General features: G+C 31.8%; 2 protein-coding genes across 4 annotated transcripts in view; both read left to right on the top strand.

Annotated features, from left to right (window-relative positions):
* The first annotated feature begins 672 nt into the window (after window positions 1–672).
* Window positions 673–5,626, top strand: LOC108753775. Of its 3 annotated transcripts, none has more exons than XM_018495662.1 (12): window positions 673–819; window positions 1,259–1,640; window positions 1,940–2,035; window positions 2,400–2,475; window positions 2,547–2,718; window positions 2,946–3,027; window positions 3,561–3,686; window positions 3,813–3,966; window positions 4,276–4,491; window positions 4,666–4,735; window positions 5,291–5,398; window positions 5,505–5,626. In XM_018495662.1, exons 1-11 carry the CDS (start codon window positions 796–798, stop codon window positions 5,354–5,356), a joined length of 1,464 nt encoding a protein of 487 aa, XP_018351164.1. In that variant the 5' UTR covers window positions 673–795; the 3' UTR covers window positions 5,357–5,398; window positions 5,505–5,626. The 3 variants fall into 3 exon arrangements, with proteins under 3 accessions (XP_018351164.1, XP_018351166.1, XP_018351165.1); XM_018495663.1 differs by lacking the exon at window positions 673–819 and adding an exon at window positions 1,051–1,119; XM_018495664.1 differs by lacking the exon at window positions 1,940–2,035.
* Window positions 5,627–7,350: 1,724 nt separating this feature from the next.
* The window catches only part of LOC108753755 (tyrosine-protein kinase transmembrane receptor Ror), a 272,244-nt gene continuing 264,856 nt past the window's right edge, over window positions 7,351–14,738 (top strand). The window contains exon 1 of the mRNA XM_018495630.1: window positions 7,351–7,729. Coding sequence (XP_018351132.1) covers window positions 7,660–7,729 — 70 coding nt within the window. The 5' untranslated portion in view covers window positions 7,351–7,659. The remainder of the gene's footprint in view (window positions 7,730–14,738) is intronic.

Here is a 14,738-nt window from a genome sequence, read left to right as displayed (position 1 = left end):
TAATTAATATTATATATCATGTATTGTTATGAAATTATTTATCTGTGTGATTTAGTAAATATATATGTAACCATTATGTGTATACATTATCTTGTGTAATGTTTTTTTTATTCTCCCATATTTTGCCATATTCCATTTATATCCTTAGATTTTTCTTAAATTTTTTATAATATACATGTATATTTTTATATAAATGTAATCTACATACATATATATTTATCTTTTTTTATTATAAATTTACGTTTATGAAATAAGGAATTATGTCTGAAGTTGCTTTATTAACACAAAGTAACAAAGCGTCTAGAAATAAAATAGTTGTGATATAATAATGGGCGCAAGCCGTTATAGGTTTGTCAAGAATATTCAAGAAACCCGTGAAAATAAATCACGCGGTTGAATTTGGAATTTTTGTTTCAGAGTATGAACAAATGTTCCTTATGGTTTTTCTTGGTATTTGTAGGCTGCATCTGTGAAAGGTTTGTTGCATTTAATAAAGATATACATATCATTTAATAATGAAATGTCTAAATTTATTTAAATTTGTACAATATCAATATTACTGATACTTCAAGAAATGATCTTTTGGTAAAATTTATATAAGACGTAATCGCATTACTATTTGGATTGAAGTTTTTAATGCATTTTTATTATTTATCTTATATAATTTGTGACAGAATAATCGAGGTTAAATCTTTTAAACATGGTCAAAAAACCGGTACCGTTTTATTTGAAAGAAACGATTATGGAAAGCAATGCTGGACAAACGAAGAATTTACTATTCTTAGTAGCCGGAGAATGTTTCAAGATATTCTACCTAATGTAAGACTTAAGAAGGCAGATTTTCTAAGAACTTTGCCGATTCAAACTATGTTATAAAAATTGAAACAGTATATTATCATTTTTAGAAGTAATAAAAAATTTAAGAATTTGATTAAGAATTCCTAGAGAATGCATTTTTTTATTCTTTGAAATTTATTTATAAATAAATTTGTAATAAAAAAAGATCTATATATTTTGGGATTTCAATGAGAATGTCTAAACTGTCTAAAGGATTCGAGTCTTCTATAATGAAGAGTGAGTGTCCTGCTTAAAGATAAGCATACATGAATCTTTTTAAGGGTGCGTTCTATTTTAAACATAATATGCACGACGTATCATTTTATCTTCCTTTAATATTCGGTGAACAACAAAAATAAGATGATACATCATGCGTATCATGCATGAAATGGAATGCACTCAAGATTTTCCTTTTTGCCAGGTGAATGTCATCGATTATCAGAATGACCAGTACATAGCGCACCTTATGGACTATTTTCACATATGCCTCGAAAGCGTACGAAGGCTGTCCGTTGGCAAAACGAAGCATTTGATGCTGAAAGCTCTGGCGGATACTCTGGGCGGTTATTTGCGAGTCTACATCCTCCCCATCACAAGGCACTCATATTACGCGGGTAACATCAAGTATCGTAACGCGAAGATGCTGTTCGATCTTTACGACGAGCTGAAGGTATTTCTTCGGACCAATGGCGCTGGTTGGTCAAATCCTAACAAGGATTTTACAAATGTCAGGATCCCTCCTATTGTAATTACACCGTCGAAAACGTCGGTCGCCTGTAACGGGCTTATCACGTATTCATCGCGTAAGTGTGACTGTTAATGTTTTGCAATCCAAAAAAACGAAAAAAGAATAGATGTATATTAAATATGTATTACTTCAATACCTAATTTTGTAAGCAATAAGCATGACATTTTATAAAAGCGGAAAACATAGTCATGAATTTCTGTTGATTGAGAAAATATCTACCTGTAAATCTAAATTGCAAATTGAAAACTGTATATCAAACTCATCTTGATTTCAATTTTATCAGAATCTTAAAAATCTAATAATTTGTTAATTAGTCTAATAATTTGTTATTTTTTTTCGAATAAATGAGAATAGCTTTTGGACATGACGGCGGTAATTATCGAAGCTTCACGTTTAAGAAAAAGAAAAGGTCTATAATGAAGCAAGGACATTCGAGACGTGCAGTCGATGGTGAGAACGAAGGAACGAGTTTAACGTTAAACGACATTTGTGTACTATTTTAGTATTCCATGTGGCTAACATACGAATGAAAGCTAAAAGTAGTGCCATCGCTATCCAAGGAATATTAAAAAAAAAAAAAGAAATAATTTTTGTATAAAAATTTGTAATTTACATAATTAAAATTAAATTAATATAATTATCTATTCTACCTATAAAGAGAGAGAGTAAAGATGAGATTGAAATAATTACTGTTTGTAATGAAATTTGCAAACATTCTGTACGACAGCTGAGCAATTCTATATCACAATTTATTTTTAATTTTAAACGCTACAGATTAATATCAATTATTATTCGACTTTTTCATTTTACTAAGGTTACGGTAACGAGGCTATGACAAGCGAAGTTATAATACCCCTTCCGTTTCTCGATAATGAAGCAGAGCCTAACAGGTAGTTACCGAGTGGTAATTTTTTGAATGCTTTGGCGATTAAACAGCCTCAACACATTATTTTCTGTCTAGCATCGCGTTGCCCTTCAAAACCGACAGCCTACAATCATTGTACTCGGAAAAATCAGCTTTCGCCCTCGTCAAGTACTACATCGCCAGCGTGAAATGCATTACTTCGCGATCGAGCACGAAAACGCGATTGCGAGCATTCAACAAGGACTTTTACGCCTGGTTTCAACAATCTGTACGTCGTGAGCAAGTCATTGACGAAATAATGATATTTTATATATATAATATAAATTATATATATAATATAAAATATTCGGGAAAAAATCTTAAAGTTTATACGTTAAAAAAAATCATGTTTTATTCTCCTTTTCTATTTTTCTATTTTATAACTATCGATGCGTTGCTTGAGATTAATTTTGAATGAAAAACGACTAAAAAAAAAAATATTTTTTCGCATTCCAGGTACGTCGACACTTAGACGACGAGAAGTGGTATCCAGCATTTGGTGGTGTCCTTCGAGTACTGGCTACTTTGAGAGAAACGGGTAATATTTTATGACGGTCTTTCGTTGCCTGCGATTCGCCGTGTTTGAAAATTAACGAGATCATATGTTATTCCGTTTAAGCGTTCGTATAACTAAGAAACTGCAGTCCTCTGCAACATTTCTCTGACCGTGTTCGCGTAAATTCATGTGCGATTTCATCGTGCGCTTTCAAAGGGAGTAAAATATAAACGCATGTCCATTAACCCTTTGATGCATTTCGAAGATCAAAATGACTGCGTATTTTCCTTCATATAATTTTCTTATCGCGCATATAGGTTCTCGAAATGTTTTGCTTTATTTTATAGTTATGAAATATTCATAAATAGTCTTCTAGGTCTTGTATTTGAAATAGACAGAAAGTTAATTAATGGAATGATCGATTTAAAAGTTGTAATTCTTAATATATTTATACGCAATAACATATAATACACTAGTTTTTTGAAAAAGCGTATATAGATACGCGGGTTATTTCGTGTTTTTTCTCATAAATGATTTTATAGTATATTTTTTTTAATTTGATGTTTTATAATTAGATATTAGGGGCGATACTATGAAGAGCAGAGCAAGTGGTACTTATCAAGTTATGCCCAAAGTAGGTATGGAACGTACGTATCAAACGGATGAGAGTGCGTCGTCCTTTTATAAAGGAAAGGGAGAAAGTAGGTTATTTCTTCGTGAGACAACACAATTTTTTTTCCTTCTCATGAGTATCACCTTAACACTACTTTCTAATTATTCAATGCACAATTAAATAAAATGATTAAATTCATGTCGATTAAATTCAGAGAGTACAAGGACGCTTGGACCCACGGAGCTCGTGATTATAGCAATAGTATCCGTACTGGTGATATGGTTGTTAGTGGGTTTGAGCTTAGTATGCTACAGATTTCTCACTAAACCTTCCGAAGGCTGTCCACCTTGCGAATCAAAGACTGCACCGTAAGTTTAGGCATTGTTTTTTTTTGCTTATTTTTTGTGTGTATCGCACCTGGCTTACTTCAAATTATGTATATTAAATATCTGGTATATTTTAAGTAATTAAAATTATTTAAATTGATTATTTAAATAATTATGTATTTTTTATTATATATAGATACTATATATTTTTAAATTTTATATCCTATAAATTTATTATATAATATTTAAATTTATTATTTAAATTTTGAATCTTCTTTTTTTTTCTACAATTTTTGGGAGAACGACTGCTTGGAAAACGCTGTGACATTCAATCTGTCCTTTTCTTTTTAGATTCGCAGTTCTCTATGAAAATTCAGACTATTGCCAGCCAGATACGTGCCCCTCGAAGTTGCATAAGGGCGTGGTTGAAAAATTGAAGGAATGGTGGAGAGATAGGTTTGGACGATGCCCAGGAGGATGCCAGGAGCATGCGGACGAGGAACGTTGCTTGGCTAAAATCAGTTACAACAGCAAAGAGATCGGCAGCGATAGCAGCAAAATTTACTCGTGGGCTTATCTTTATTACATTACTCTATATTATTTGCATTAAAATAATATTTTTTTTTATCCATAATATTAGAATAGAAATTTTATAACTGTATTGATCTCTTAATATGAATTAATTATATCGCGTTATATGATTTTAATTTCAGTTTTATATCGAAATACTTTGATTTATAGGAGAAAGAAATATACTAAATCTACATCAGCTCCACAATTAGGAATATTCAGAGGTCGCACGGTTTTTAAAGTAAATGATTATAACTTTTAGTTTATTATTTATTATACTACAGCTAACATGATAGCGTATAAGCGAATGTGTTTTTGATTTTTTAAATGTGATTTTTTAAATTGTGTGTTACTATTAATTATTATCTTAGTAATCAAGAAATATTTTGAAATATAGCAGTTACAATGTTGCTGGAATGTTTCTTGCATACTGGAATAGACTTCAAGAAATTTAGTTTAATATTATTTTACACGGAAAGAATGGTTCTGTTAAGTATCTAAAATTTTAATTATTATATTATGGATATAAATCTGAAAATACAGTTTTTTTAGACCATCAAAATAATTATGTAGAACGCTTAAGCGTTGATAATGATGCTGCAAAAAATTTTAACATACCAGCAACCAGTTTGAATGCTCTACATAATTATTTGATGGTTCAAATAAAATTATTTTTAAATCTTTTTGTAGCTAAATTTTTAGATATTTGAACAGAATCATTCTTTCTCTGTAGCAAATAACTATCTTTTGTGCTATTTTTATGCAATTTTTGTATAATTACGAATTTTATTCACAGCACAGCGTCTGCTATAGTTCCGAAGGATCGACCACCTATTCCGATAGTCCAGCCAAGCTAAGATAACAATTAGAAAATGAATAATGATTTTGAACGTGGGATACGAAAGTATTGCATTTCTCCTTTAAGATGTATTATTTAACTTTAGGATATTTCTATTATTTAATAAAAAATAAAACTCAATAGACACGCAAAATTTTCTAATTCCGCACAGTTGCATACGTGCGGCATTCACAAGAAGAAACGCGAAGATTGTTTTGCTTCACGCCCTGTCAGGCCATTAATCTAATTGCATTACAGTCGGCCGCGCCGAAAACTCACCCCTGATGTTTCTTCTCTGCCAGCTTCTCTTTCCCGCGATCACGTGCGCATTCAACAACTTCTTATTCTCTGTATTCCGATTCTATAACTCTTAACGACAGTGTCGGTGTATCATATTATTTTTGCGCAGATACATGCAAAAAATGACTGGCAATGACAACTTAACGATCTCGAACTATTGTTAAGACCTGGTTTTACAAATAATAAAATGAACTTTAATCTCAGTTTAATTTACTATATAGGGAAAGTTTCCGAATATTTTTGACATTTTTTTATTAAAATACAATATATGTGTGCGAGAGGACTTTTCATTCCAAGTCCAACATTTTTGTTGCGTTGTTATCGTTCCAAGAAGAACAACAAGTTACAATAACATCAAAATGACATTAAAATGAATTGGAAATGATTGAAAAATGACTTTTAATGATCATTTTGATATCATTTTGATATGACTTGTTATTTTACTTGGAGTTGTTCTATATTGGCAAATTCTGCTGTTAGAAACTAAGTTTAATGAGGAAGCAGCAGATTGAAATTTGCATTGTCATGATCGAGTTTGTTGACATACTGCTAGTATATTGCTAGCATTTTGCTATCTGGGTTAATTTTGAGATAATCTCGGTTCAATTTTTCATCTTTTTCTAATTCTTAAAAACTAAAAAAAAGATGAAAAGTTAATTAAGCTAAGATTAAAATTAAACTAATAGAAACGGGTATAATTTTTGGAAAAAGATAAATAGTACAATAAATTAAATCGAGATTAATATTACGTTCATGGAACCGTGCCTACGAATTACAGAATCGGGGGATACTGGATAGATTTTTAGAAGGATCGCGATCACAGTCAGGATTGGTAAAGACTAATGTTTTTTTTTTTAAGAATAAAACGTATTGCATTATTTTTTCTTAAATATGTTTTTAATGCTTCAAATATGCTTTAAACAGTAGTATAAAAAAACATATTTAAAACATATTAAAAACATCAATTAAGCATGTTTTAAACTGTTTAAAACACGTTTAAAATGTGTTTTTTACCAACTCTGATCAGAATAAAATATATGAATAAAATTCAACAACTTGTTGCGAATAAACTGAAAACAAGCAACGCGAACGCCGGGCGGCGTGGAAATAGGGAAAACGGAGCAACGCGGCGGTTTTATGAACGTCCCCTCCAACGCGCGCCATCTTGTGCGCGCATGCGCGTCTCTCGAGCGACGCCGAGACCGCGCGAAGTTAGCGGCCGGCCGGCAGTCTCGTGCGACATCTCGGTTGGTTCGTTGTGTCGTTCTGTGTATTTACGTGAAAAGGCGTGCGGGAGTGACACGCGTCGCGAGACCGGTTCCCGATCAACGAAATCAGGCGAATAGGGTCGCTTTCGAACGAGCAGTTATATTCCGAATAGTCAGCGAGGGCGTCGTTAAACGAACGTGGACATTTATTGCCAAAAAAGAACTGTCAGTGCGACAGTTAACGCGTGATGTACGATGCCTCGTGTAAATAGCTGACTTTCGCGAACCTCGCGCGATAATTCCATCGTAAGTGATCGTAGAGTGGCGTTGTAAAGTCGATCAACAAGAAACGATCAAATTCTTTCGCGGAAAGAATCGCGCGATCAGTACGGCCGTCATTTGCGCGTAACTTCACAACAGTGACGTTTCGTCGTTCGTCGCGACACGTATCGTGCACTTTCGATCGTTACCAATCGTGACGAGGGACAGGAACGGGAATCATTAGGAGTGTTCGACCGATCCGTGTGTTAATTACTTTTGCGATTTGGTTCTCGGGAAGAAATCCGCGCGCGTGGATGCCGACAAACGTCGCGGCCTGATTCGCCGAACGGCGGCGTGCGCGCATGCTCCATTTTGAGAATTTGAAATTTCACAAGTGACTCGGACAAACGCGCTTGAAACTACGTTCACGCGTATTCGTGCATCCGGAACTGTTTCTCGAGTATGTGTGCCACGGCGGGATTCATGTGCTTCCTCGTTTCTGCGCGCGTCTACAATTGACTTTTGTGCATTGTCTTGTGCGTTTCGCCGTGGGACAACATGGCACGCAGGGATCATCGCCAATTATGCATGCTGCTCTTCCTACTCCTCTTCGCGGGCATCTTGAAAGGTGAGTCTTTACGCTGATATTTTCAAATTCTCATTGTTCGACGAGCTAATAAAGTGCATTATCTGTTAGTGTAATGATAATAAAATTCTAGAATCTGTTTCTCGACCGCGCGCGCGTGCGAGACTGATTTTTTTTTAACATATACAATCGCTTGTGTTGCTTTATTAGCTCCTCAAAATTGGAATTTTTGAAAGAACAAAAGTCGAAATTTTTTCAGTGTAATCAACTTTCCAAGATGTATGTTTTACAATCGTTTATCATTATTTAGATAATATTTTGAATAATCTTAATTTATTTTCTGAATTCTATCACATAAGAAGATACAACTTTTCTCGCAATCGTTCGGGAATGATTTTATTTCTACATTTCCTTATGTATTTTTCTTCATGAAAACCGAAAGTTATTTAATAATGATATTACATTCAAAGCAAAACTGATACATTGTGTGTATGAAATAAAATTAATAAAATTCTTATTTACGTTGTTATGAAATCGCTGTCAGATATTCAATCATTTAAAAATTTAGAGAGAGTTAGATCAACAATTCTAAATCAAATGATTAAAATATAATAAAGAATAAGGATTTTATTTTTTATTTTAGTGTCATTATTATGATAATTTTCAGTTTTTATGAAGAAAAATACATAAGAAAATATACAGAAATAAAACAATCTTCAAATGGTCGCGAAAGAGTGAAAAATATATCCTTCTTATCTACAAACGCGACACAGTATGACTTAAACATTTTTTTTATTAACGATACATTAACGATATATAAACAGTATTAACGATAAGCACGCTGTTATTTTGTCTCTGAAATCTTTTATCATTCGCTTTATCTGCAGTTTAATCGAAAGAGTTCTCAAAGCATACGATAAAGTAAACGCTTAATCTCCACTCGAAATTTATGATTGGCCGAAACGATTTGAGAGTACTTTCAACTTCTGTTCTTCTTCATAAACATTCAACAAGTGGCGACAGGTCCACTGGCTCGTGCGAGTTAAGTTCACGAGAGCTTTTCGAATCGCTCGAACTCCGCGAGGACTTTTTCTGCCGTAAAATATCGAGTATAATACTACAGTGATCAAAATGTTCCTTGTTATACACGATGTTTATGTGTTTCACATAGACCTTTTATTAATTAAATATATAGATGAAATTCAGCGATATGTAAATAATTTTACAACATTAAATTAATTATTGATTGATAGAAATCGTCAATTTTAATACAACATTATTGCAACACTTGTTATTGCGGTCAATTAATTTTATATGCAATTGTTTGTTAAAATTTCAATCCTTAACCTATTAATCAACATTGTAAACATATATTTATATTTTTGAATTTCTATCTTTTGACCAATACATTCCAAATTGCTAAATTTTGTATTATATATTAACCGATAGATTCCAATAATTGTAGTGTTTTGTTTCCCTACTAAAATTCATAAATAAATAAGCACAAATTATTGACTAAAGGATTAAAAATTTCTCGATTGAAAAAGGCACTTGGATCTGAGTATTTATTTCGATAAAACGCGTCAGTGTTTGCAATAAAATGTTGTTGTTATTCGATTTGTATATTGCGTGATTTTCGCGGGTACGTAACAGCAGACGTTTCAGCGCTCGCAGACGCTGTAATTTGTAAACGATTTAAAGCATTTTATGCTCCGTTAGCCACGGTAATAGGCTAGCTTTTAATTACCGTCTAATGTACTCTTACCGTCCCCCTTGACACCCACTCTGGCCGCGTAACAGGCAACGCTTTTCGTTTATCGATGGTTGAGCTTGTGAGAGGCGGAATTCTACGACAAGACTCTGGATCAATTTTTCCTGCCTCATTTTCTATCCCAAGGCTAATAGATTTAGTCGACGCGTTTCCCAGAATATTTGTACGGTTAAATTAATCGAAGGCTGATCACGCGCCTTTTTTTTCTATATTGCAATTTCATTTTTTTCATATAAAAGTCAAGCTTTTTTATGATATTTTATAGAGCACGATGTAAAAAATTACAATTTATTAATGTTTTTAAAGATTTTTTCGTAGATATTATATTAATTGACATCATCAATGAATAATTATCAATGCTTATTTCTTGAAAGATTGTTGTATAACATTATTTATCTTCATTTTAAATGCATAGAACATATAATTTAAAAACTCTTAAAACATCTATAATATATTTGGTGCATGAACTTAAAAGAGAAAACATGTAGTAACATATTCATGAAAAACGCTACAATCTCATGAATATTCATTAAATGTTAAGAATAGCAAAGGAAACGATATATAGACTTGCTCATGTACACATTAAAATTTTTTTCGTATCGTATACACCCGTATTCGATTCAATAATGCAATGGTGTTTAATGAAATTAGTGCGTTACGGATGACTGAATTTCTGCATAATATTATGACTATGTTTGTATAACTATTAAATTTTAAATAACCGTTTTAATATATTATAAGTACGAACCATAAGTAAACCAGTGGATTTTATCCATGGTACGTATTATGGAATTGTTTGAAATGAATTCCGATCGGAATTATTTCGTTTTCTTTATAATAGAAATCTACACGGAAAGAATTTTGTTGAAATATCTAAAAGTTTAGAGCTAGATATAGATTTGAAAATAATAAAAAATAATTTCGTTGGCCATAAAAATATTTATGAAGACACTCACATATGATGAGCAAATGAAAATACAAAAAGTTTTGACATTCTATCAATTAGCTTGAAGATTCTACATAATTTTGATGATTCAACAAAAAAATTATTTTCAGATCTATATATCTAACTAAATTTTTAGATTCTTCAGCAAAATCGTTCATTTTATCTAGAGAATAATCAGACAATTCTAATCGGAATCCATGATGTTTCTAAGTTAGACTCTCGGTTAGACTATTTCTTATAGTTATAATCGAATAGATTTAGAGATGGTTGTTCATAAAAAATCTTTTAACATCGATTTGCGCTAAATACATAGATTATTACAACCATTAAAATTATGGCGAGAGAGCCGTCATTCTTTTTTTTTCTTTTATTACTTATTTATGCGTTCAAGTTTCGAGAGGCGCGACTTTATTGGCTTGTAAATAACGGATATTATGCGCGGCGACGCATCCCCGCGTTTAAGGACTCCATCGGACGTTATTTAGAGCTCAAAGGGAACAGCGCGAGACGTGACGGCACAACGAAATATCACATTGATGATGCTAAACAAACGTGTTGGAGAAGGGTGAAGAAATTCGTAAGTCTCCCTTAGAGCTTTTGTCACCGTTCGCGAAGTTACGGGAGTTTTATGCTAATACTTTGCTGTCGGTAATTAGCAACCCCGTCGTCTCATTATTTTTACCCGCAATGTATTTCACTTCTTCTCAATGCGAACAAATGTGCTAATTTATTTTAACTTGTAAATATCACTAGCCATTATGTAAAGTAAAATGATAAATGTATATAGTTGGATTAATATAATATAAATTTTATAAAAGAAAAAAAAAAGAGAAATTAATTCGAAATTTATTAAAATATTTTTATATAAGACATCTTAAATTTTTAATGATTTTTAAAAGCATATATAATAAAAAAGAAATGAAATTGTTTTGAAATGTACATTAAAAAGATAAAAAAAATAAATGCAAATATGAATGTAAAAAATGAATAGAAATGTATCTCAGCATTCGACCTAGTTTCGAGCAAGCATTGAAACCCTTTTTATCCCTTTTGTTATTGACAAGCTATTTGAGAATACGAAACAGTATACAATAACATTGAAATGATGCAAATGCTTATATGTACGGTCTGAAAAAGATCATATATAATAGCATATCGTAACAAAATTTCTTTTCGTCGCACCAAACCGCTGCAGAATGTATTTTTGTAAACAATTGTATAAATTAAAAAAAATATATGAAAATATTTAATTAGCACATTAGTTCTCATTCAGTGGATTTTATCTTATCTTTTGTGCAATCATTCATTTGTTAACTTATTTATTAAGATTCTTATACTAAAAGAAGATTGAGGCAGAGAAATAAGACAACGCTGCATTGCTTTAATATTTCAATATATTATTGTACATTATTAATTAATGGAGTTATTATTTTATATTTTGATATAAAAATAGATATGATATAGAAATTTTTCATTAATGATTTACCTCTCGATTTTGATGACTTTGGCGTGAGTACATAGCAGTACGATGTACGCGTTAGAAATGTCGATAGGCAAAAACGAGAAGGAACAAGTTCGCGAAAGGAGCGTGTAACGATTCGTATGGCTTTATACTTTTTGCGATCGTAAATACTAGCCAAGCGACATCCGTGAGGCAAACCGCGTTGTATCGAGCACCGTGGAGAAGCGCTTACACGGGAGGACTAGTATATAGGCGTGCGTTCACTTCTACGGGGTGCGAGGATGAGTAATTTATGCGACTGTTTTTCATCGTATATTAAACATGCGTCTGTTCACAGCATTGATGCGCTTAATGATCGATAAGCTCGGTTGATCGTACATCGATTATATTCACAAATATAATTTATTGTCTTATAAATCACGAATCATGCTATTGCTTGTTTCTTCTACTCTTTTATCTCTGCAATTTTTCTGAATAACTTGACTTTTGTCAATATCCAAGGATATTTGCATTCAGTACAAAATATCAATATTAAAATATAAACACTGATTATTTTTTGAATATCAATGTGATGGTACAAAAGCATGGATTTATTTTCAATTTAAAGTATTTAAAAACAATTTTTTTACATAATGTTGAGTTGCATTCTTGTTTCTCTTGCCATATTTTAGGAGTTAAGCTTGGAAAGTGAAATTTTATTTGCTAAAAGATCTTTAAAAGATAAAAGAAGTTTTACGACAGAAATAAATAATAGTAAAGAAAAATTAAATATTAAAAAAATTAAATATTGAAGATTAAATATTGTGAAAAAATATTGAAAATATTTTATGGTGAAGAGTACTTGAGTATCATTTTTTATTGCCATAAAAATTGTTTCTCGTGATTTATTACAACATATTTTTGGAGAAATATAAATGTATATTTACATGTATATTCACGTCGACAATATTGAGTGAGTGAAATCGTGCAATTTTGTTTTCTCCCTACTTGCTTCCACGAGTCTTTTAACACTACATATTCATTGATACGCATTTCATCCTGGCGGTGTTGAAATTCACGCACAAAAGAAAACGAGCGGTGCGTCACGCCGTTTAAGCCACCCCCGTAAGCTCGTATCGATTTTAATTAAACTATAAATATGTATGGACCGTTAGCCACGGGATGAAAATTCGAATTATCGCGTTGATCTTGCGCAAAGGTTCCCTCGGCGATTACGAATTCTCTTGCATCCTGACCCGTATGTATTTTTAATAGATTATCATTTAACGCCAATAATCATAGACAAAGAACACCGTCTAATGATCGACTAGATAATTGTTAATCGTCAATCATTTATAGATTAGACATATGTTGTATTTTTTCAATTAAAGCATATTAAGAAGAGCATTTCTTCATTATTTTCTAATTAGAAAGATAAAATAAATAAACAGAAAATATTCTTTTTAAACAGAACGAGTATTTGCATCTTTAATGCTTATAAAATTTATTTGCTTGCTAAAATTGTACTATGAATTATAAATTTTAAGAATAAGATATTCTATTCTAAGAATAAAATCTAAATTGCTTCTTTTCTAAATGAAATGTAGTGTGCCTCTTTTTTTATGCGACTTATAATAACATGTAATTTCTAGTAATATGCAGTAATTTTTTAGAAGTCTAACATGAAGATATGCATTTTTGTAAGTGCGACATAAATGTACACTGTATAAATGCATCAGGTTGACATTCAAGTTGAATTGTTACAGAATGGTTGAGTCTTTGGGGGCTAAAATTCAGTCTGAGTCATTATACTGAGTCATAAATTTGGCGAAATCTCCAGAAGGAGTTTCTTTCACATTTCTTCCTCTCATGCTGTCCATATCGCGCACAATAGGAGTGATCGCACAAAGAACCGTAGCCTATATAGGGACGAAATAAATTTGAAGTATCGTCGCTAAAATATCGGTGCACTTTATCATCTAACTCGAAGGAAATCGTATTGCATGATAGTACACTTGGTAGAACTACTGTTCTTGTCTGATGAAGTTGAAACTCCTTTCAATGTTCCTTTTTGTCGACGACGTCGGTTTCATTAGATATTAAGAAAAACATTTGTATGATGCTGGATTCAGAAATTTTTAAGAACAATGAATTGAAAAAGAAAAAGAAGTTTGGTAGTAGTTGTATCAATATCGTAGGATTGCCTTCCTTGTTTTTCTTTAGGAGTGCAATATACACGTATTGATTAAAATTTTTGGACTAACGGTTTTGAATTATTCTCTGCGGTATTTTTGTATTAATTAATATAACAAATATAGGTATAGCCCGTCCAGTTTTGTGCCTTGCGAAGATAATAATTTACGTAATTCATTTCAACTGTCAATTAAACGTTAATCTATTCGATACATTTAGTGATAGTTACGATTGATGCGTTGGTAATAATTTGTAATTTTAGCATCATCACTGAAGTATACATGCAATACAAAATGTTTCAATTGATTTGTGGATTTTCTGTCGTAATAGCTTTAAACTGATTTAAACTTTTATTTGGGCAAAGAATAATATTTTTCTTTTGTTTCTGATAACAGAGTCATAAACGAATCGCGATTGCAATGTAGTTTTGGAAAAACAATCGAGTGTGTTACAATGTCACGTCAGTAATATTTTTTCGAGTTAAAACACGTAGAGATACGTACTGTGAAAGTTAAATATCGACTTCGTCATAAGGAATTATTTATATCACGATGAACACTACAGATATTTACAAGAATATTTACAGTAATAAAACCCGTTTTATGTGAATTGTATAGAATTTCTCGCATTTTCTTTTATCTGTAAATATTTTAATAAATTTAAATTATATTATTTAATAAATTATATATTTAATTAATCT

Source organism: Trachymyrmex septentrionalis, unplaced genomic scaffold (assembly GCF_001594115.1).
Source record: "Trachymyrmex septentrionalis isolate Tsep2-gDNA-1 unplaced genomic scaffold, Tsep1.0 scaffold71, whole genome shotgun sequence".
NCBI lineage: Eukaryota > Metazoa > Arthropoda > Insecta > Hymenoptera > Formicidae > Trachymyrmex > Trachymyrmex septentrionalis.
Note: the sequence above shows the minus strand (reverse complement) of the source record. Positions and strands in the feature narration are given on the sequence as shown.